The sequence below is a fragment of the Gracilinanus agilis genome, chromosome 2 (genome assembly GCF_016433145.1).
Source record: "Gracilinanus agilis isolate LMUSP501 chromosome 2, AgileGrace, whole genome shotgun sequence".
NCBI classification, from domain to species: domain Eukaryota; kingdom Metazoa; phylum Chordata; class Mammalia; order Didelphimorphia; family Didelphidae; genus Gracilinanus; species Gracilinanus agilis.
The window spans coordinates 558,655,328-558,679,718 of record NC_058131.1 but is presented as its reverse complement, the minus strand read 5'-3'; the positions used below and the strand labels follow the sequence as shown (position 1 = coordinate 558,679,718).

General features: G+C 33.1%; 1 protein-coding gene across 1 annotated transcript in view; it reads left to right on the top strand.

Annotated features, from left to right (window-relative positions):
* Positions 1–24,391, top strand: part of PRTG (protogenin) — a 139,571-nt gene that overhangs the window by 103,460 nt on the left and 11,720 nt on the right. The window contains exons 12-15 of the mRNA XM_044660104.1: positions 14,217–14,312; positions 14,854–15,040; positions 16,695–16,822; positions 19,339–19,509. Of these exons, the coding sequence (XP_044516039.1) occupies positions 14,217–14,312; positions 14,854–15,040; positions 16,695–16,822; positions 19,339–19,509 (582 nt within the window). The remainder of the gene's footprint in view (positions 1–14,216; positions 14,313–14,853; positions 15,041–16,694; positions 16,823–19,338; positions 19,510–24,391) is intronic.

The following is a 24,391-nucleotide window of genomic DNA, read 5'->3' as shown; positions in this document are numbered from 1 at the left end:
TGTTCTGACTTCAGGCCCAGTACTCTATCCACTGTACTTAGCTGTATATAGTACATATAGTAAGATAAATATTAGGGACAGGTTCCCTCCTCATTCCCTGCTTTTTGTTTTTATCTTTCCAATGAAGCTGATGGTTTGTAGCATCCTGAAGTTTTCAAAGCCCATTGGAGGCAGAAATATGTCCAGAGTACACAAAAGTTGCAGTGATTTTAGTGTATGTCATTTTACAGGTTTAAAATCTTATTTTGTAATTTCTGGAAATTTTGTTTTAAAACATTCAGTTCTTCTATCTTTGAAACTAAATGGCTTCAGTTTTTAAACAAATCAAATCATCACATTTTATAGGTTCTAAAACATTTGAGGATTTATGAAAAATATGGCTTATTATTGAGTCAGATTTTTATTTGTGAATGAACCCAGCTACATATATATATTTTTTTAAATTAAGTAAATAAAAGTCTCTTCAGTTGACTAAAATACATGCATTTGTGCGTTAGGGAGAATTGAAGTTGCTTTTACTACTTTAGCATCTGTGCAGTAAATTCACTCCTGCCAGAGAGAAAGGGGGAAGGGAAAAGTAAGGTGTTGGGGGCATAAGCTTTGCAGCCTACTTTTATTCCTATAAAATCACAAACTTAACGTTTTCCTGGAAGAAACCATTTTTATTCATAGAAAGATTTAACTCTGTTTTTGGTTCTCAAATTAGCTTGGACTTTTGCTGTAACTCAGATACTGAAGTTTGTTTTCTTGTTAAAAAGAGTAAAGAAAATCTTTCTACCCTAAAACTGCAGAGCACAGATAACCTTTTGACCTTTGGCACTGAGTAAAGATTTACAGTACTTATATAACCTCACTTCACTTGCCTAACTTAAAAGGGCTTTAAATAAAGTAAGGCCCCCTGTGTTGGTAGGAAGAATAAGTAGGAGAAGGAAATTTCATTATTTTAAGTAACAATGCATTTTTACCATCCCATAAAATGAAAAGGGAAATACTGATTGTGCTCCTTACAGTTAACTTCTTTCTGGTAGAAAAAGGATAGCTTGAGTCAAATGTTGGAGGTAGTTAAAACCTAAAGATAATCTTTGCACACAAACACTAACAAAACCTCCTCAACCCACACAAAACAAACCCCTACATGAAGTATCTATTTCGTTTTTTCCTTTGGGAAAAGAAAAGCAACATTTCATGAAACAACTCTTGAGATCGATCAAAGATCTGAAAGTCGGAGGGACAACAAAAACATACTTTTCATTGTTAGAGAAATTAAGAAAAACCTAGTATCTCTGGAGCTTTAAAATGTGGAAATTACATGAGCATTTTAATTGATGAAGCTATATTTCTTCACTAATAAATTGTCTTATTTCAAATAATTTTATATATTGAAAACAAAAAATTGTGAGCCCTAATTCTTGTAATTAGTAATTTGTTGCATATTTCTCATATATATTTATTTACCACTTCTTAATGTGTCTCTGGCTAGAATAGAATTTATTATGAGTTCTTATATTTTAGTAGATTAATTTCTTCATGTACATTATGTTAACTTTTATATGTATATCTTGTTAAACATAAACATATTTTAACCACTAATTAGCATTTTTATTTGTAGCTTGATAATTATGTTTTTAAACTTATTATTTATGTGGAGTTTTTCTTTATTTCATTTACTAACAGAAAAACTTAAAGATGTAGGCAGTTATTTTCTGCATTGATCAGCAAATTTTTAATTTGTATTTTTTTCATATTTTAATGGATTATTTTTCTTTCTGTATTAAACTTTTTCTGGGGTTGAGCTTTTATTTTATTTTATTTTTAAATTTTATTGATTTCATTTACTTGTTTTACCAATTACATGTAATAAATTTCCACATAACTTTCTAGATTATACTTTCAACTGATATTTTTTTCTTAATGTGAAGGATTAAAACTTAAAATAAACTCTTCATTATTGTATTATGTAAAGATTTATTAGGAAGGTAAAATACTTGAAGCATGCATTGTAAATAGCATCTCCTTTTAAAAGGGAGAAGTCCTGCTTTAGGAAATTAAATCAACATTGTCCATTAATCATACTGCATGCCATCCCCACAGACCACTCTCAAAGTTTGTGGTGAATGTGAAGAGCCTTTAGATGTGTGAGGTCTGTAAAGGTCTAAGTAAGTCAAAGGGGAAAGAGTTTGAAAAATGCCACCATTAGCACATGAAAGAGACATCAGGGTAGGCAGAAGAAAGCATTATGTTATATAGGACCAATTTTAACATGTTAAAAATGTTAACATTTAAAGATTTTTTCTAATTTTATTTTTATACTTTATTTTAAAAACAATAAAAAATTTAAATTTGGTGCTAAATTGATGATTTAATAACAAATAAATAAATAAATAAATAAAAGGTGAAGAAAAATATATATCAATAAATAAAAATAAATAAATAAAATGTTTGAATATTTCTTAAATACTTTTATTTACCTTGTCAGTATTACTTGTTAGACTCTGAAGATACAGAGAACGATTATATGAATCTCCCTTATTTCTAGTTTGTACAGAATTGTTGGGGGAGTAATTTTTATTCATCATTAATCAATATAATATAATGCCAATACTTTAACACGAAAATTTATACCTCAATATTTAAAGAAATCTTGCATTTGTTGCTAAACAAATATGCTTTTAGTGATAGCATATTTCTTAAAAGTTTGGATTTTTTTGAAATGTATTTTCAGTTGTTTAGCTTATCTATGTAGCTCAAAAATGGAAAAAGCAATCTTTTTCTTTCTTCCTTTTTAAATTTTTAGTTAAATGATGTTTCTAAAGGTGTTCTTTTACTTTTTGGTAAATTTTGTCAGTTTTAGCAAACATAAAATATTTTATCTCTGTATTAACTTTTCTTATTATAGAATTTTCCCTCTTTTAAAAACGCATTTCCTCAAAGTAAATCCACACATTCTTTCTTTATATATCATATTTGGTTTGTTATTATCAGAATAATAATAAATACCTAGCTAGAAATAATTTCCTTCTAGAATATACACACTGGGGTTTTTTCAGGTCATGAAACAAAAAGTATTGAAATGCTTTTAGTCTTCTGTGTATGTTGTAATATATTCTCTGTGTTTGATTCCTTCCTAAATCCTTATGTCATCAAATCTCAGGTAGAGCGTTTGCCTACTTAGTCAATATTGGTGACTTTGGTTGTCCCCAAAATGACTTCACATTAGGATGCCCGCGAAATTCAGTCAAGAATTAGAATGTTTTCCAATTATTGGAAAAAAAAATTAAATAGCCAGTTTTGGCTATACGTTTCTATTTCCATTTGAATTAACATATTAGTTCTGACTAATCTTTATGCATTAAATATGCAAACATGTAAATGTAGTTATCTTGATCTAAGTAAAAATCAAAACAAGTGTAAGGGATGGTCAATTCAGGGAGTCCTTGTCAATTGTACAAGTGCTTCAGTCAATCTAATGATATTACAAATTGTGAATCTTTGGAGGTAGCTAAGGGGTAACATCTCATGGAGTATAGGTACGGCCACTTCACTGAAGAAAGGAACTCAAGATGATTGACAGATTGAAACTTGGGTAGATTGTTGCTGGTCTTGTCGGAGAAGTCTTGTGGAAGGAAATGGCCCTCCATCACCTGAAAAGCATACTTACAGATTTGTTCATCATTTATTGATATCTTTTAGATTTCAAGTAGGCATTCCAGGGTGTAGAATACTTTTGTTGGAGGCAGAGAGAGGGAGAATGAGAAAGGAATGATATTGTGCACATCTCATGGAGGACAGTCGGTCAACAGCATTTATCAAAATAAACACTTAACTATATGCCAAATACAATGCTAAGTTCTGGAGATACAAAGAAATGGAAAAAATCTGGTCCCTGCTCTCAAGGTCCCATGCTAATGGGGAAGACAACATACAAACTGCTATGCCCATACAATATGAGAACTTCTTAGCATTTTTTGTGTTATGGACCCCTTTGGTGGACTAGCAAAGTTTATGGACTCCTTTTCAGCATAATGTTTTAAAATTTCATCTTTTAGATAAGATGAAATGCAAGGAATTACAAATGAAAACAAGTACAGTGAAATACAATTATCAATTTTTTTTGTTTGTGGGCTCTAGCTTAAGAATTTAAGGAATAGAAGAAGATAATCTTACAGGGAAGGTTATTAGGAATGGGGAGAGACAAGAAAGGCTCCTTGTAAAAGGTAAGATTTGAACTGAGTCTTGAAGGAAGCCAGGAGTTAAAGTTGAGGAAGAAGAGAATTCCAGGCAATGAGAAGTCAGGAGCCAAGAGAAGGAGCAACAAGGCCAGGGATGCTGAATTATATAATTTATGGAGGGTAGGGAATGGGGGGAATGTAAGAATAGAAAGGTAAGAGGGGGCCAGATTGTGAATGGAATTTTTAATGGAAAAAATAGTTGTTTTAGAGGCATCATGACACCCATGGACATTATTTATTGGGGTGGGTGTGATGGTCAGACTTATGCTTCAGGAAAATCACTTTGGCAGCTCTCTGAGTGGGAAAATGGATTGGAGTGGGGAGAATCTTGAGACAGGGAGACCACCCATGCAGTGTCCTTGTTGTAAGGTAGACATGAGATTGCACTCAGCCTGAGAAGATACCTCATAGACAATATGTGGGAGCTCCAGCTCCTGTATGGAGAAAGCAGATTTGGAATTTTCCTAAGCAGCATGATCCTGAGAATCTGGCCTTCTAATCAAGACTGTGATTTGACCACTTTATTTTTTTCTGTTTGTTTTGGGCTCTTGTGGGTCTGAAGAGTGAAATTTACTGTTCTATACATGATATACATTTGATATCTTGGAGACTTGTCAATTGGGACTACTGCTCACATTTAAGGAAACCTAGCCATGAATTACATTGTGAATATTCAAGCTTTTCCTGGATGCCTCAATGAAGGTAATAAACAGCAGAGAAATGGGAACTTTCTTTGGGTCAGCCCCCAGATTTGAACCTAGTCCATGTGAATCTTTAATAGTCCCTAAACTATGAGATACACAGAACCAGCTTAGCCTTACTATATGTTATAAATAGTTCTGTTTTATAATTGTACAGCTCAGAGATTTGTGCTTTGGCAATTAGGTAGTACAATAGATAGAGCTCCAGACTTGGAGTCAGGAAGATCTGAGTTCAAATCCAACCTCAGATATTTACTAGCGGTATAATCCTGGGCAAGTCACTTAGCCTTGTTTGTCTCAATTTACTCATCTTTCAAATTAGCTGGAGAAGGAAATGGCAAACCACTCCATTACCTTTGCCAAGAAAACCCCAAATGAGTCCTGATGAGTCAGACACAACTGAACAACAATAATAAAACATACACAAGAACATCACTTAGAAAATAGTTTTTGCTATAAAATTAATGAAAATTATCCCTTATCTTAAGTTTGTAGTCTAACTAGTAGGTTGGCCACCACTATAGCTGATCTTTGTTGTCAAAGGAGCACCATTTATAGTACTAACATAAATATATTCTAGTGTGTTTTATCAGGGTGTAAATGAAATAAAAGTTCAAATGTGATTTTAAACTTTGAGATAGTTATAGCTGTGTGACTTCTTAAATTTGGTACAATAAGCGATATGTTTATTTTCAAAGATCATTGAAAATAATTCATAACTTGTGGTAATTTTATAAAATGTACTATATAATAGGACTTTAGGATGATTCCAGGTTATACTCTGAAATTACCTCAGCCAGCATTATCTGCCCTGTTATATAATCATTAATATCTTCCCATGGTAGTAGTGGATGCCCTAGTGGTTTATAGGAACCAGTGAACCTCTCAGAGTATATATTGCTTAGTAGAAAATTTGGTGCTATAAGATCTGATAATTAATTACAGAGAAGTTAACAAAATAGAACTGAGCTTCAATTCTTTGTAGTCAGAAGAGGGTAATGTTATCTATCAAAACTCGCTTAACACTTCACCCCAATTCAACTCAGTACTGTCTAAATTTATTTACTAATTAGGGCAGGGTGGTGGGATTCTCAAACATCCTCCTTTAGCTTAATTATCTTCATTGTGCATTTTTTTAAAAATTTCTTTCTGACATTAAGCATGAAATGCAGAAAAATATCACTCCCAATCACAAAAAGGACTATACATATACAGGCTGTCGTTTTTGTGTCTTCTTGACTTCACTAAAGTATTCCATTAACATTTTATTGTAGTTAATTGTAGCAATGGGATAAATTGCTTCAGCTGGCAGACCAGAGACCTTGGCTACTTTAACTACCCAGGATAATGCAAACCACCCTCCAAAAAACTTTAAAAGTTTTTGACCAGTAGTTGACAAGATGTGGCATTAAAAACCTGCCCCATTTTAAATAAAGACATATATATAATTTTTTATCTAATTATTACTGTAAAATACTGTTTTTCTTTTTCTTTGGAGTCAGTAGGGTATCAGATAATTGTATCAATGGTGTGGGACATAGATTAATATCCTAAAACAACTACTGCATCTTCAGAAATTCAGAGCAAATGAATTCTTTCCTAAACTATTAAAATAGAAGAATAATGTTATATCTCTGGGACTCAGATTCACCATCTCTAAAATAATGAAATTGAATTAAATAATTTCTTACATGTTTTGTTTCTAGATAGAAACGTCTGGCATTGCTTGAAACCACTTGTAAACTTGCTATTGAACAATAATGAAACATATCCAAATTATATATTAAGGAGAAAATGGTAGGGAAGAGAAGACATATAGGATGTTTATTTAAGAAATTGTAAGTTTTGAGATAAATGATTTAGGGATATTGGGGAGAAAACAATCAACATACTTTTTTGAACTTTCACCTTTTCCCATCTGGATTGTCTGACTTAACCATTTTTAGCATGTTTTCTTTTGTTTGTTGGTAACATACATTCCCACTCTTTTCAAAAAATGACCTTTGTGGTCTCAGAAGAAAAGTCATGGCAGATGTGACTTTGGGTTCTGACCCACAAGATATTTCAAGCCTCTGTAGATTTCAAGGATTGATGACATTATTGAAAATGATCCCTTTTTCTCCATTTTCCTTTATGGGAAATTTTAATTTTTAAAAATTTTCATATTTTCTTAAAAATTATATTTGTTTGACCATGGCTCTGTGTGTGGCAAAGCTATTTTCAAACAGTGGGTTTAGCTTTCAAAAGCCTATAATACTCCCTTTGCCACTTATGACCTGTGTTCTAAAATTTTAAAAAGCAGCATCTGCATTGTAAATCAACAGAGAGCAACAGCTTTCTAACATTCTTAAAAGGAACCAGAAACCTGCCACTGTTTTTCTTTTTCTGTTAATTAAATCAATAAATAACATTTTAGAAAAAGATATCAACATTTTGAAACCAGGTTGTTTTGTTGTTGTTGTTTTGCTTAGGAAACTGTGTCAGTATTGGGAAAGGAGTGTATTTAAAATATTTCCCAAAAAAAGAGTGTCCTAGTATATACCATTTTTGAATCTGTGTTTCATGTTAAGAATATCATTTAAATGTATAAAAATGGTGACTTTAACTTGGCAGAATGAATATGCCTGAAGTGTTTAATTTGTGGATAATATCCTTACTTCAGAGGAGTTTGTATCATTTATAGATGGTTAAAATAAAACGATTCCAGAAATATTAGTAACTGGTAAGACAGAATGATTATTAAGAATTTTCAGGGATGTTCTTAGAGTAATTGTACAAGTTATCGAAAGAACTGGTTGTTCTCTTGACCACTTTTTTCCTACCAGTATTTAAAGTCATTAACTGCCCCTTATGAACAATTAATGACTTTAGGTATAATAGGAATACAGAAAACATCTCCTAGTCTGAATTGTCATATTACCATGATGTTTGCCTTTTTTTCAATGATTTAAAAAGTGTTACTCAATAATAAAGCGTTCCTATTGAAGGCAATAGGCATTTTTGCTTACTATGAAGGAATCTCTAGTTTTAATATTATTCTTTCAACAATTTATTTGTAATAGAGATTGTCCTTAATTAGTTTGTCTTCATACATTTTATATGCTGAAATTTCCTAATGTCTTCTTTTGATGTGTTTTAAAGCATTTTAAAAAAAAACCTTTAATTTCTTCTAGAAATGTATGTGTTCATGTTTTACATAGAAGTAAGATTTTGGAAATTTAAAGAGGCTATTATAGTATATAGTTAATAATATATTCTTAGCTTACCTTGGTCTATTCCATACATCAAAATAAAATTGTGATTATCAAAATTCTTTAATTCACTAGTATTAAAATCTATTGTAGAAAAATTATTTAGCATTATTTAAAATAAATATTTCAAATGTTTGAACTTTGAGGGTGTTATAAGTATTCCAAACACAAACACTGCTTACTTTATTATTAAGATGAAGTCGACTAATAATCAAATGAGCTTATATTTGTTCAGTACTTGAGAAGAAATCCAGTCTACCTGCTGTTACTCCTCCCTTCTTGTATACATTCCTATAACAGCAGAAGGTTGGGATTTGGGATGAGGGTCATCAACCCACAGATGTTTTCGCAATGAAACTGTGAACCTACAACAAAGTCGCTGTGCTACAGGAGATGATAGATGGTATTTTCATTTTGCCTTACAAAAGGGTCAAAATGGCATGGAGAGTCCATAACAGTCCAACAGAGAAGTGTTAGTCCTAAAAGGAAATTTATTTCATAGCTTCAGGGGAAGTTTTGTTGCCATGAATAGATCCTCTCTTCAGTTTGTAAAAATATTGTTTATAAGATGATGTTATATGTCAGACAGTCAATATATGTGTTTTGGCAGAATAGGGCAGCTACTTAAACAGACCTTTAAAAACATACAGTAACAATGTATGTTATACTTTCCCATACTTTTAGGCTAAATATCTCTCCTAGTGGGAAAATAAACATAATTATAATTTTTTTCCTTCAAAATCAGAGTCAAGTTCATTTATATAATTTATGATACAGGCCTTGACTTCCTGTTACCAATTCATCCAGAACTTAAACTATATTTTTATAATTCTATTATAGGGATAATCATGTAATTTTTTTAGACAACAATTTAAAATTTTTGCTGCAAAATTGTTCAGTAAATTGTTACATGGATGGATACTACAAATATGATTAAGTTATAACTGTCATTAACTATGTCACTAGGGTGCTGCTGGTTTTGGTTGACTTTTCCATCTTTCCCTTACCCTCAACTCTCCTTTGCATAATTCCATTAAACTGATTGTATTGTGAATGGTGGACTTAATGGCAATGTTCTCATCTTACAAAGCAGGACCAGTGAGGTAGCTCCTTCTACTGGGCAGCAACAAAAGAAAAGCTCTCCCACAAGAAAAGAAGAGCATAAAAGGATTTTTAAAGTGTTTGTCAGAGACCCCATATCACTTTCAAATTAGCCTGTAGGAATTTGGTTATAATACAAATCATGTTTAGTAAATTTAGATGAAAAATTTCATCCCCTGATATATGATTCGGGTATCCTAAAGTAATTTTAAAGTCCTTCTTCAAAAGGACTTAAGTCTTTGTAAGTGTATGAAAATGAAAAGTCATAATAAAAAAATTTATAAAATGCTATGTGATTTTAAAAGTCCTAAAGGGTTACTGATTTATGTTCCTGGAGTCTTGGGTTTTTTTTAAATGTAATGTTAACTGTGGTTTCATTTTGATTTTTGGATCTTTTTAAAATTTAGATGATTGATAGGAAGCCCTTCTAAATATCACACTGCTACATATAAGTAATCTTTCTTCTTAGATCCCCTACATGAAAGGATATTTTTACCAAAAGGTAAGCATTTTCAGGTTTAGACGAATAATCAAGAGTCAGAAATCATATAACCCTACAGAGGATTGCTTGGTGGGATAGATTCACATCCAGATAAACATTAAATATTATCACAGAACATCATGGAATTAACAATAATTACAGCACTGATAGTCATATAAAATAATTTTTCTTGGATCTTAAAATTTTTAAATTGAGAGTAAATAATGCTTTTAGTTCATAGGAACCATATTTTTTTATTCTGCACCTTAAGTGCAGCTTATACTTTTATCTAAGGTATAATAATATTTTAAATGAATAAATTTTTATCCTAGTAAACATTTCTGAAATGCATAATTTGAACTATTTGGCTACAACCTTTAAAAATTATAACTAGTAAATTATAACAGATATATGGTAGAACACCTTCCATAATATCATAGAATTAGACAAACTTTGGAAGAACCAACCTTCTCCAAACTCATTGAAGTTTGACATGAAGAAGCAATTAGAATTCAACTCAATAAGCATTCATTAAATACCTACATGGGCCAGGCAATGTTATAGGTGCTAAAATTAAGTCAAAAGAAGGAACCTAGTTTCCTGCCCTCAGGGAGTTTACATTCTCCTGGGGTTTGCAACATACAAGCAGATATCTCATTTTGGATAATGGATAAGATTAATTTGTTCAATTTAGGTTACTGTACCTTTTAAAGAATAGTATTTCTCTCAGCTTTTCTTTTCCCACCCATCCCCCTTAGCTATTCCTCTCGACTTCTGTTGCTTAGAGCAGATCCTGGCTAGCCCCAGATTCTGTGTCAAAGGCCATGACCCAGATGTCACAGCAGCTCGGCCTCTTCTCTGAATAATTATATGGAGTTTATTGTTTGAAGAGACAAGCTTGGGGGCAGTGCAGTCACCCTGGAAAGCCAGACCAATGAGCTCTACAGCCGGACCTTACCAAACAATAGACCTGTAGGTTAAATAAAACCCAGAAACACAAAAGATTAAATTAAAGATGGACATTTGTCCAGACACCAAGTTTTATACTCTTCAGACTTATTATCCTTATTTCTTTCACCCTTCACATTTATTCTGGATTATTCTTACTTCGTTTAACATGATTCAGTTAGGTTTACAATTTTCAAAATCAATAGATATAAAACCTTAAATCACTTTCATTTTCATAACAGTACTTATAAAGTTTTAGTTTACTTGTGAAATTCTGTATTCTTTTGACTGCTATTTAAATGGCCATTTATAAGAGTTGCAGTTTTTAAGAGTTATTGTGATTTTTTTAAAAAACCTTTATTTGTAAGGCTGATTAGTCGTTCCACATATGTACAGGCAATGACCATACTAAAGAGCATATTTTTTCCTCCAAATGGAACTGTCTATACATTGAATGAGACAGGCAATTGCCCTAAAATTATTTCCTTGCCTTATCTTCTTTGTGACCTGAGGCATTTTTTCTCACATGTGCACTACCACCAAGGAATTTTGAAACCAGTTTAGAAAGGCAGAACTTTTGATTTTCTTTTCAGTCAGTTTTGAATTTAAAAATCACTGGTGCTGAAGGTAGAATCACTGCTTTGAGAAGGAGAGAAAATTTTTCCCATGGTTCTGACCTGAGATTCTTTCTTAATTTTATCTAGCCCTGACCTGTTGGCTCTGGTCTGGTTCTTTTCAAGGCCTTTGGAGCCTCACAAACATGTAGCAGCTGAAAGAAACAATAGCAAGGTTTTAATGACTGCAATATTATCCTTTCTCGTTGCTATAGCTAAGTACTTTGTAAACAGTTGTTTCCTATTATTCATTTTCTAGGAAACTAAACTTTTGATTACTACCAGGTCATCTATAAATTTCTAGGTTAAGGCTCATCAGTTCTACTGCCTTGCCAAATCAATGGGTTGTCTTACAATGTTTTGGGATTAAAAGCAGAGTCTGAGGAGTCCTGTTAAATGTATTTGTGGTGTTTACCTTGTTTGCTTTGTAATAATGAATGTGTAAAATTAATTTTCTAATACGGTAAAATATAAGGCTTCTGAAGTAAAACTAATTCAGTCATCATTGATGATATCTCTGAAAATATTTTTCTCCCTAATTGTTGGCACTTAATTTGAAACTATAATTTACATTTTTGGCTGAGGTCCTAGAAGATTGCTTCCTCCCCCAGGAAGCAAATCAGGAAGATCTCTTAAGTCAGTTTGTCACAACAAAACTTAGTATTTAAAGCTTATTGACTTTTAGCTTACAGATAATTCTTAGAAACTTTGTGATCCAATTTCTCAGATTACTCTAATAGAAAACAGTTAAATAAAAGTACACATTAGGAAACTTTAACTGAGCACCACCTACTGGCCAAAAATGTAACTCGTGAAAAGGAATACTATGGGGGTTCGTTGGATTTATTTTCTGGGAAGATAATGCCTCAAAGGTATGTTAGAGCAAACCTTCTTTATTATTCTTCCTGGGATATTTGAAAGGTTAAGTAAAGAACTACTTAATTTTTTAAGACATTGAATGAAAAAGTTTTTATGTGCTGTGCAAAGCCTTGGGGATGCAAAAACCACAGCAAGGTAGTTCCTACTGTCAAGAAGCTCACTCTCATGGGGGTGACAACACAAATAGTTGGAATAAACTGTAAATCATAGGGGGAAGTTTGTGGTCTTTAGGGTGCAGGAACAAAGTAGTTGCCATCTAACCCAACCCAGGACTATCTAAGAGTCTACTCTATTTTCCAATCCATACACTTTGTAGATGTCAAATTTGATATTCCTGAACTTTAGCTCTGACCAGGTCACTTCCTTGTTCAGGAAGCTTTAAGTGGCTTCTTGTTGCTTTTAGGAGAAGATACAAATTCCTCTGTCTGCCATTTTAAGCTCTTACTAGTCTAACTTTCTAAATTGGCAGTATATTACTTTCTGTCATACATTCTAGATCCCAGAAATGGTCTACTTATTCTTATATCCATTACCTATTTCTTGTATCCTTCTGCTTGTTATATTAATTAGAAATTTTGTACCTTTAGACTCCATCTCCCAGAATTCTTTCCCTGTCCCCAAATTCCTTTTTCCCTTTTCATTTACATACGTCTTTACGTTACTGTTTATATAGTTCTGTAAGCTCCTCCCTTGCGTTCTCTCCCACATGAGTGGCTTGGGTGAGCTCCTTCTTGATTCTAGCCTTTTAGTTTCCCTTTTTGCTTCAAGTTAAATTTAATAAATTTTATTAAATATAATACTCAGAGTATTTTTGGATATTAATTTTTAATCTACATTGTACAAGCTATTCTTCCTTTTCCTCTAGTCCCCAATGTCTAAAATGCTCTCCCGAGTCATTTTTGCCTCAGAAAATCCCTAACTTACTTCCAACACTCCCTACAGGACTGGCTTTTGTTTTATAATTATCTCTATTAAATTTTGACTTAACAATTTTGGTTGAGTGTTCCAGCATGACATATTTTTCTCACTCTTGCATTCAACATATTGGTTATCCTACTCATTTGTTATCGACTGTATACTTTACAAGTAAGCATTTAACCAAGCAAATGTCAAAAATGTTAAAAGAACACAGGGATAAGCAAGAATCTAAAGGAGCGCTTTAAATGGCCTTTTAGACATTGGGAAAGTATATGAGCAAACTGTAATACATGAATGTAAGGGAATATTATGTGTGCAATGTAAAAACATAACTTCAAAGAATCTCCTATAGAATGAATTAATGGTGAAATGAGCAAAACTAAGAAGACAATTTATTTGAGGAAAACATTATAAAGAACTTCGAAAAACTTAAGAAGTCTGTTCAGAGCAATGAACAACCATATCTATAGAGGACCTATGATGAAGCATGTTACCTACCTCCTCAAAGATTGCTACTGATGTGCACAAGTTGCAGAAAGAGACTATCTTTCAAGATTTGTTTACCCTTTCTCTTGGTTGTAGATTGGATTATCAAGTGATGGCAAAAAAAAAAAAAAAAAAAAAAAAAAAAAGAGGACCATTGAAAACATAGATAGAAAAGAATAGAAAGAAGTTCAGAAGGAATCAGACATTGGTTTTGAAAGAACCAGAGAATTTATTTATTTGTTTATTTATTTATTTATTTGTGTGTGTGTGTGTGTGTGTGTGTGTGTGTGTGTGTGTGTGTGTATTTGAAGCAAGCATTCTAGTTTCATATTGATTCCCCTTTTTGTGTTCTATGTGTATGGAAATTATTTTTTAAGTGTTTAAGTTTAGACTTACAGGATAAACTTTTTATGACAATTTACACAAGATACAGAGGCTAATAGTTGAGTCAGTATGTACTACAAAAAGAAGAAGAAGAAGGAATATCACTTTTAGGGAAGAAATTTTATGAGAGTCCAAAAAATTCCTTTAAACCTAAAGCCCAGAAAGCTCTTGCAATAACTTTTTAACTCTGAAATTTTCCCCTGTATCTCTTCTTTTCTCAATAGATCCAAGAAGGAAATATCATGTGAGGCTGCTGGCATATAACAATATGGAAGATGGTTATCAGGCAGACCAAACAGTCAGTACTCCAGGATGTGTTTGTAAGTACTAAATTTCCATGAAATAATTTGGCAAAGCATTATAAAGACTATACTTATTTTCTTTTCTAAGAAAGCAAATAATTTAAAGAACCTTTGATGGTTAACCTTTTAAAGATCTATTTCTGTATTGGTTTGTATCTTATACTACATAGAGTTTAATTAAGAAAAGTGAAGAGGAGTGTTTTTCTATTACATGTTAATGTACTTAATTTTAAAATTAATTTTCTCAGACAGACCATTGTGCAGTTTTATGAAGACCAAAGAATATATAGTTTTTAGTAATATGTTCACAATCTGAGTGACCTTGACAAATATCTTAATACATAGTATATCAAGAGCATTATTAATATATTCTATTTTCCACCCTAGGAGTGGGCTAATAGAAGAGGGGTTGAAGTTTTAATGTGATAGTGTCTGCACATCATTGTGTATTTCTAGAAGATGCAAAACTGCCTTTGCAAGGTGATAATGTTATGATTTTGCTGAAATCTTAAATGAATTTTTTGTTGCTCATAAATGAATATTGTCTTTTTTTAACTAGCTGTTCGTGATCGTATGGTTCCTCCACCACCTCCACCCCATCATCTTTATGCAAAGGCTAATACCTCATCTTCTATCTACCTGAACTGGGGGAGGCCTGCCTTTACCTCTGCACAAATAATTAATTATACCATCCGCTGTAACCCTGTGGGCCTTCAGAATGCTTCTTTGGTTCAGTATCTTCAAACGTATGTAGCTTCTATTGATGGTTTAATTTTTCTTTTTCCATTTGGACCCACCTGTTCTATCATCTTTAATTAACCCTAATATAATATTTATTTTGGATCTTCTGCCTCCTTGTCATATTTAGTCAGCCATTCAGCATTGTGTGTATTAAGTACTGTGTTAAGTTCCCAACAAAAGCAGTCAAAAGCAGGGTCCCTGTTCTCAAAGTGCTCACATCCTAATGGGAAGACACTAAGGGTCCCATGATGAAAAAGGCTATCCACAGCAATAGCAGGAACTGTCACAAATAAAATCATACCTTTTCTCACCTTATTTTCTTCATGAGTTTCTTTTTTTTAACCCTTAATTTTCATCTTAGAATCAATACTATGTAATGAATGGTTCCATGGTAGAAGAACAGTACAGGCTAGGAAATGGGGATTTAGTAACTTGCCCAGGGATTTAGTAACTTGCCCAGGGCCACATGGCTAAAAAGTGCCTGAGGTCAGATTTGAACCCAGGACCTCCCATCTTCTAGACTTTCATGAGTTTTTTCTTGCATGTGTGATATATATCTTCTTTCCCGCTATGAGGAATATGGAAAATTGTATTGTACAACAACACTGGAATAAACTTGATCAGATTGTTTACTGTTTGGGGAGGGAAAAGGAGGAGGGAAGGAAAGAATTTGGATTGCAAGAGTCAAAAAGCAATTGTTAAAAAATTGTTTCTAAAAGAAAATGTTTCAGGACATGGTGCTAAAATATTTGATGTGCTAATAATAGGATTTAAATAATTTCATTAGTGTATATTTGTCTTTAGGTACAATATTTAGTCATTTTGATTTTAATATTTTTCTTTCTATAACTTTGTAGTTAACTTAATTAATTTAAAAGGTGTAAAATTATTTCTACATATTTTTAAAGAAAATTAAAAAACACACACAATGTAAATGGAAGGTAATGTTAGAAGCACTAGCAGTAGAAAGGACTACGAGAAAGACCTCCTACTGAAATATGATTTGCTTTTTAATATTCCTAAATCATTCAACATAGAAATAGTAGTTTAAAAAGAATTATTGTTTCTCCCATAAATGGAAGAGTTTGAATTAGAACTAAGAACATATTAAAGAAATGTGTTCAGAATCAGGAAATTACTAAATATATTATTTGAGTTTTTTTTATTGTTACATGACAAGTTTAAAATATGTAAATCAATGATAGATCAACTAGATTATTTAATATTACTAATAAAGATGCCATATTTTTAAAAGTAATTGAACTTAATATCTTTAATGAAAAGTGTAAAAAAATAGATTTTAATAATGGTGTGAGGAAAAGAAGATGTAACCCTTATTTTAGGTCTTTCTTGTTAAGACACTGCGCTGTATACTTGGGAAATATGATTTGACCCTTTGTGTAACTGAATTTGTAATATAGTGCTCCCCTTATGTAGGGACTGCTTATATTGCTAATTTTCTCTCTGACAGCCAATCTCCACGTTAATTGCTAAATTCACAAGGATTTATTTTATTCTAATAGAATCCTCCTTAAGGATAATATGAATCTGAAAGAATAGTAGTAATGTTTTCCTTTGTATTGATTAGAATTGTTAAAATGTCTGAATGTGTAAGTTATGAGCTATCAATATTAACAAATACATTATTTATTAACATAGATCAGAAACTCACATGTTGGTTCAAAGCCTAGAGCCAAATACCAAGTATGAATTTGCTGTTCGTTTGCATGTGGACCAGCTCTCCAGTCCTTGGAGCCCTGTAGTTTACCATTCAACACTTCCAGAAGGTAAAGAAATGTCACCTTGTATATATGTTCCATCACTAGTGATAGTTTAGAAAGTAGCTTTTGAGATAGGCACTTTCATATTTGCTACCCATCATTTTGTTTTTTGACTGATAGAACAATTTAAAAATTTAATAATGGTTAATACATTTCTCCTCCAAACATTTTATGAGATTCTAGTTTGTTTTCAAAGTTCATGTCTGGATCACATAAGGTGTTAGAAATAACCTTTTTATCCATTCCTTCTGCCACAAAAAGGGAAAAAAGTTTTATTTGAATAGTTTTGGGACATCTTGAATACCGAACTGAACTCATTAGTGTCTCTCTTAAAATATTAAACTCATGGGGTCTAAATAGGTCAGTACAGTAGAAGTATATAGCTTACTGTGATTTACATTTTATTAAAGTAATACATCAAAATTATAGGTACATGTAATAATAATGCAATCATAAGATTATATGCCCTTTTAAGTAGCCTTATTATACTATTAACTCATAACTGTGGTCACTTAAAACTTGGTGCCTTAATATTGATATAGTAGTACTGTTTTCCTTCTATTCAAACCTCCCCTAGGATATGATGAAGTAGTTTGGATTCCAAGACTATTTATTTTTGTACTTGCTAGACTAACATAATCAAATGTATTTTTCATATGAGAAAAAGACATGTTAGTAAATTATTTGATCATGTAAAATATTAAGGGGTATTTTATTTTATTTTATTTTTCATCATGTTTTAAAAACACTCATCTTCCATTCCAGGGCAAGAAAGTGGTACAGGCTAGGCATTTGGAGTTAATTGACTTGCCCAGGGTCACACAGATGGGAAGTGTTGAGGCCATATTTGAACCCAGTACATCCCACCTGTAGTCCTGGCTCTTAGTCTACTGTTAAAAGAGTTATTTTTAAAAGCACAAAAATAATTTTCAGAGCATAATAAACAATCATTTTATCATTCTGTGAAGTTCAATATACACCATTTTCATAAGTCAACAGTTCATAGACAGTTGTAATCTGGCAAACTAAACCATTTGGTTGAAAAAGTACCCACAGGAGCAATAAATTAATTTACTGATCTTGTCTTAGGTAATTGCAAGTTAAATACAAAGGCACTTATATGCATATATGTTACACATGTGTTTACTTGATACTCTATAAGTCTATGCCCACAGGTAGTTATTAATTAATGAAAAATAACATATAATATTTCTTTCAGTTGCTTTTTTATGTTAGATTGGCACACTTTTATAAAATAGAGTCTATAAGAGTACTGCAGGAATAGTATACCAATTGGAATAATAGCCACTTGTGGTGCATATGAATATAATCTTTACAGATAGTGCTTTAATGAGAACAGAGGCTCCATTGTTGTACTATATAGTTGCCCTTTCAACGAGCAGGCAGCAAAACCATCTTTAATGACCACAACTTTCTGAAAGAACAATTCATGCAATTCTCTCTTTAACTTAAAGTTTTAGAAGTTGCTTAAGATAAGTAATTTGCCCAGGGTCATACAACCAGTATATATCAAAAGCACTAGATTGTCCTTCTGGAAGCCTTTCCTCTATCTACCATGTCATACTGCCTCCTGCCCCTTGACTGATTTTTGCAGGTTTATAATGATGGAATTTTTTCCTAAGGTTTTTTTTTTATTTTGTAATTTTGTTATCCCCTTTATGCCTTATACCAATATTGAGCAAAGTATATATTTTAATGAACCCACCGCCTCTTCTATTCAAAAGTTCTATACTTTGGTTTGGATCTTAAGATATATGTCTTTTTCTCAGTAGTACATGCCATCTTCATAAAAATTATTCATATAAGAGAACATAAAAGCCTCACAACCAAATGCAGAAAAGCAGAAATAGAAATGCATCCTTTCCAGACCATAATGCTATAAAAAAATTACACAAAGGACTTGCAAAGAACTATAGGGAAAAAAAGGCTAAAAATTAATTGGGAATTAAATAATATCCTAAAGAATGAATGGGTCAAAGAACAAATCGAAACAATCAGCAATTTCATTAAAGAAAATGACAGCAAGGAGACAACAGATCGCAATTTTGGGGATATAGCCAAAGTAGTTCTCATAGGAAATTTTATATCTCTAAATATTTACATCAGTAAAAGAGAAAGAACAGATCAATGAATTGGCCATGTAATGAAAAAAAAAACTAGGAAAAGAGCGAATCAAAAATCTCCAATTATATACCAAATTAGAAATCCTAAAAATCATAGATGAAATAAAATTGAAAGAAACCCATTCAACTAATAATAAATAAGACTAGGAGCTGGTTTTATGAAAAAATAAAATAAAATAGGTAAATCATTGGTTAATTTGATTAAAAAAGACATGGGAAATTAAAATATATCTATTAGTGTTGCTAAGATTTAATTTTGAGCCTTTGATAGTGGTTTCCAGAAGTTTAAATTTTCTCCTTAGCATATAAAATAAGGTAATTGAAATAACAATCAACCATTTTTCCTTTGTAATGTGATTTTTTTGTGTTTGTGCATAGCACCAGCAGGCCCACCAGTTGGAGTGAAGGTGACTTTGATAGAAGATGACACTGCTTTGGTTTCTTGGAAACCCCCTGATGGCCCCGAAACAGTTGTGACTCGTTATACCATCCTGTATGCTTCTAGGAAGGCCTGGATTGCTGGAGAATGGCAAGTCCTATACCGAGAAGGTAAATATAAATGGCAAGAATTGGAAAAAAAGTTAACAGTTAATCCATGATAGGATTATCTAGTTTATCAAAATGATTAATGTTCCAAAGATCTATTTTTCATTCAATTTTTAAAATTTAATAATTCTTTTTCTATTTTAAATTCACATTTTTTTCTGAATTTGTGCAATTGCTAACAGACCCTTTTGTAGATGGCTGACTTCTTCTCTATATTGGCCCGTTACATAAATAACAAAGTAACATTAATCTGTAACTTATTCAAATATATAGTGGCTTTGAACTGTGAAAAAAATTCATAAGCAAATTAATAGTATAATTAAGATTTCACAGGAAATGATTGCCTAATTAAGAGAATAACTTTTAGAAGAGCCTATAAACATGTATTATTAAAGTCTATGAAATTATAATGTAAGCAGAAAACAACCCTCAGTGTCCATTGCTAGGATGGATTTTTTTCCTAAGTTTTTTTTTTAATTTTGTAATTTTGTTATCCCCCTTTCACCTTACACCAGTATTGAGGAAAGTATATATTACCCCATAAGCCAGTCAATGCTGAAAGCAATAGGCCCCTTGATTAAGGAAAGGACCTGTGTCATAACAAAACAAATCCAAGCAAGCAAATGACAATAAAAGAATCAATCAGTAAGTATTTCTTAGGTGTTTACTATGTGCCAAGCAGGTAATATGTTGGATACCTAAGATTTAAAAATTGAAATGTTCTCTACCTTCAAGTAGCTCCTATTAAGTTTTGTTGTTGAATCATTTCAGCCATGCCTAATTCTTTGTGACCCCATTTGGAGTTTTCTTGGCCATTTCCTTCTCCAACTATTTGACAGATTAGGAAACTGAGGCAAACTGGTTTAGGCAAACTTGCCCAGGATCACACAGCTAGTGTCTGAGGCCAGATTTAAATTTAGGAAGGTGATCCTTCCTGACTCTAGGCCTGGTACTCTATCCATCATGCCACCTAAATGCCCTATTCAATTAGGGGAATTGTGTCCTTCATTTTCAGAGAACCAATAATATCCCAAGGATGATGGTTTAACTTGTGCTTGAAGTGGATGTAAATGAGGCGGTCATTGGCCTCACTCTGTCTTCTAGAGTCATTGCAGTCCAGTGGCAAGACTAAAGTCAAGACAGTGGTGATGATCCAGGATTCAGCAGATGACTTGGACATCTTTGATATCTCACCAAGCTCTCAGGGGTCCCCAACACCTACCTGCTTTAACTGCCTTCATGGCCACTGGAACAAATTGTTCTCAGCTGCCTAGTTGGTCAGGGGGATGTCTTCATGTGCTTGGGACAGGCATCCTCCTAAGTCACTGATAGATTTGAGGGCTGTTAGCTACCCTCATCCTGGTTTATTAGCCTGCCTGCTCATTTTGCAGGTTTACTCACATGTGGTGGCTGCTCCATGCTACAGCTCCTTGGAGGCACCAGGGAGAGTTATGTGACATGTAGATACCAAAGGCAGATGAAGCAGCCCTGAAAAGAGCTTGCTGAGCCCTCCCACCAGAAGTGCAAGGTCCTCCCAGAACACCCTATACATAATAAATAATACATAATAAACCACAAGTGATTAGGGGTTGGGGCACTAACAACCTCAGGGATTTGGAAAGACCTCTTAATTGGAAGTGTCACTCAAACTAAGCCTTGAAAAGAACTAGAATTCCCAAGAGGAAGAGGTAAGAAAACTATATATTTCAAGGGTAGAGGATAGCTTATGCCAGAGTGCAAAGATGGGAGATAAGTTATCACATACAAAGCAATACCAAGTAGGCTACTGAGGCTGGTATAATAAGTGTGTGAGGAGGGATGTTGTTCATGAACCACTTGAAAAAGAAAGGATAAAGTCAGATTATGAACAACTTTAAATGCCAAGCAGGAGAGCCTGTTTTTTATCCTAAAGGCTGTAAGTGGCCACTGAAGTTTCTTAAGCAGGTAAGTGACATGGTTGGTGGACACCTTAGAAGAGTACAGAGTCTCCTGACCACTTCTTTATACTAAGACCAGGACAGACACTTTCAGGCTAGGGTAATTCATCAAACAAAAGGACTCCGCCTGATGTTTGCAAACTAGGTAATAATAATCAGAACAGCTAGATTTAGTGCTTTAAGGTTTGCAAAGTGTTTTACAAACATCTCAGTTTATGCTCACAACAACCTATTTTCTTCATTTTATAGATAAAGAAACTGAGTCTAAGAGAGTTCAATAACTTCCTCAGGGTCACATAGCTGAGGCCAGATTTGAACTTGGGTCCCAGTTTCCTAATCTGTAAAATGAGCTGGAGAAGGAAATGGCAAGCCATTCTAATATCTGCCAAGAAAATCCCAAATGAGATCACAAAGAGTTGGACCTGACTGAAATGGCTAAACCAAAACAAGCTAACTGATTCCAGGCCCAGGACTCTATCCATAGTGCCACCAAACTCCCTACTAGTCTACCAACACCCTTCTGACTCCTCTCAGCCCCACATACAGGCACACAGATTTTTTTTCTCCCCTTTCCCTCTCTGTCACCTCCCTCTTATCTATTATTTTCCCCCTCCCTCTCAGGCCTGGGAAGAGATAAGGAAGGGATGTCACTGTGGAGCCTCCATCACAGTGTTCTTGGGGCTATATCAGAAAAAGGAAGTCATAATACTGTAGAATTCCTAAATCCATGGCTCATGGCACTTTTTTCTGCCAAGGGCTAATGGCAGTTTTGGAATCAGCATGGGATAATGACAGCTTCTAGATCAGATATAAAGGGGCGGGAAGTGGGGAGGGCCAACCCAGTTGAGACTTAATGGTTTCTGGTCCCATGGTCGCAGACAGGGAGGTTCCAATTAGCTAAAAAACTAGAAGTTTTTCCCTAGGAATATGTCAAGTATAAAGAGTTCAAAGAAGGGACAGGGAAGAAAAGATATAATTACCAGGCAGGAGGAGACATAAACAGGGACTAGATCAGGTCAGGACAAAAACAGCTATTTCCTATCTCCAATAGCTTAAGCTAATCCTTTAATATTTATCCACCCATATTTGTTCCTCAAAGCAGAGGCTCTAATTAAGCAAAACACTTAATCTAGAATTTTAGATCTAGAAGGGACGCTAGAGTGTTTAAGTAATTTGCCCATAGTCACACAGCCAGTTATTGGCAGAGGTAAGACTAGAATTCAGCCCCAGCTCCTAGTTTAACATTTATTACATAATATCTTGCTGCCTCTTTTTTTAGCCTACCAAGTAAATTATTTTTATGCTTGAAGCTAATAGAATTTTATTTATTTAGAAATAGTCTTTAAATTAGATTTTTCATTAATTCAGATTTATAATCCTAATAAATATTTGTTGCCAGACATTCATAGAATGTATTAAATTAGCAAAAATTATGATTACATACATAAACTAATATATACATATTATTACAATGCTTAATACACACATACTCTAATAAATCTTTAAAACCCACATAACCCCCTTGTGTATAGAGATCACAAAATAAGGGCAATATTGGGTAGGTTTATTTTTTAAAGGAAGTATCTGAGGATAGATTTGAACTCAGGACCTCTGGTTTCTAGATCTGACTCTCAATCCGCTGAACCACCTAGCTGCCTCTAACATAAATGATTATTTTCTTCCTCTTCTTTTTCCTATTGCTTTAATTTCCTGAGTAAGCTAATGATGACATTTAAAGAAGTCATCCAATCTATAACGACAAGAGACTAAATATAATCTTTTATGGCAGACTAGTTCTATTGATTATAACTTCTGGCATGTCTGCTGATAACAAGATTGGTAGATATTTCACTACTAATGTTTATTGCAACATGAATAATCTCTAATTAATCTACCACACCAAACTAAATGGACTAAATATTATCTCACAGAATTGTTATGAGAAAATCAGTTTATCACACTATAATCTATTATATCAAACCTGAGCTGGAATTTTTTGCTGTGGATTCAAAGATAACCTGTATATGAGGTCTTGCTTATGAGATTAGTTGCCTGAGCAATATTATATTGGTTTGTGGAATGAGCATTTTTTGAGTTTTTTCATATGTCCTATATAAACCTGAATTGCTTTCATGGCATTTGAGCTATGACCAAAGATTGTTGTATTTATGACAGTGAAGAATTTTAAGTATGTAGGCAGAATGTTTTGGGGGGTTTGCCACTTTACATCTAGAATTTTAAAAAGGAATTTTGCTTGGCTTCAAATTCATGGCCATTTCTTTTTCTAGAAATGTTAGAGCACCATCTAGTGGGGAAAGGTAACTGCATTCCATTTGCCCTGAAGAGGTCATTCTAATTTTAATAGTTTATGGTACCAAAATGATCTGTCATTTTATCATTCAAGCTGTTTCCAAGAATGATTCTCCTAAAAAAAATGGAGAATCCTTATGTTTATAAATCTTCTGTGTCAGAGTAAGGATATGCAGCTTTTTTTCTATTTCCATTCTGATATATTGGATAGGAAGAAATATCGAGAGGTAATAAGAGCAATTTAACTTTATTCTTTGAAGGAAAAATAAAAAAAAAAACTTTTCTCTCCCTTAAAGATTAGTACCAACGTTAAATATAAATGATAAAAATAAATATCCTTCAGATTCTAGATGGGAAAAAGTCTATAGCAGTCTGCAACAATGAACAGGCTAGTAAGAGTATATATACTAGGAATAAATATGAAGATTTAGGTTCAAAGCATCAACTATATCAAACACAAATTGGGGCAGATGTGCCTATGTAGTAGTTCACATATATTTTTAAAACTTATGGATTTTAGTGGACTGCAAGCTTTCTACAAGTAAGCCATAAGCTAAAGTAGCCAAAGAAAACAAATGCAAAGGTATGTGGTCTCCAGGGCAGAAGTTGATAGTCCTTCTGTACTGATTAGAGTATTT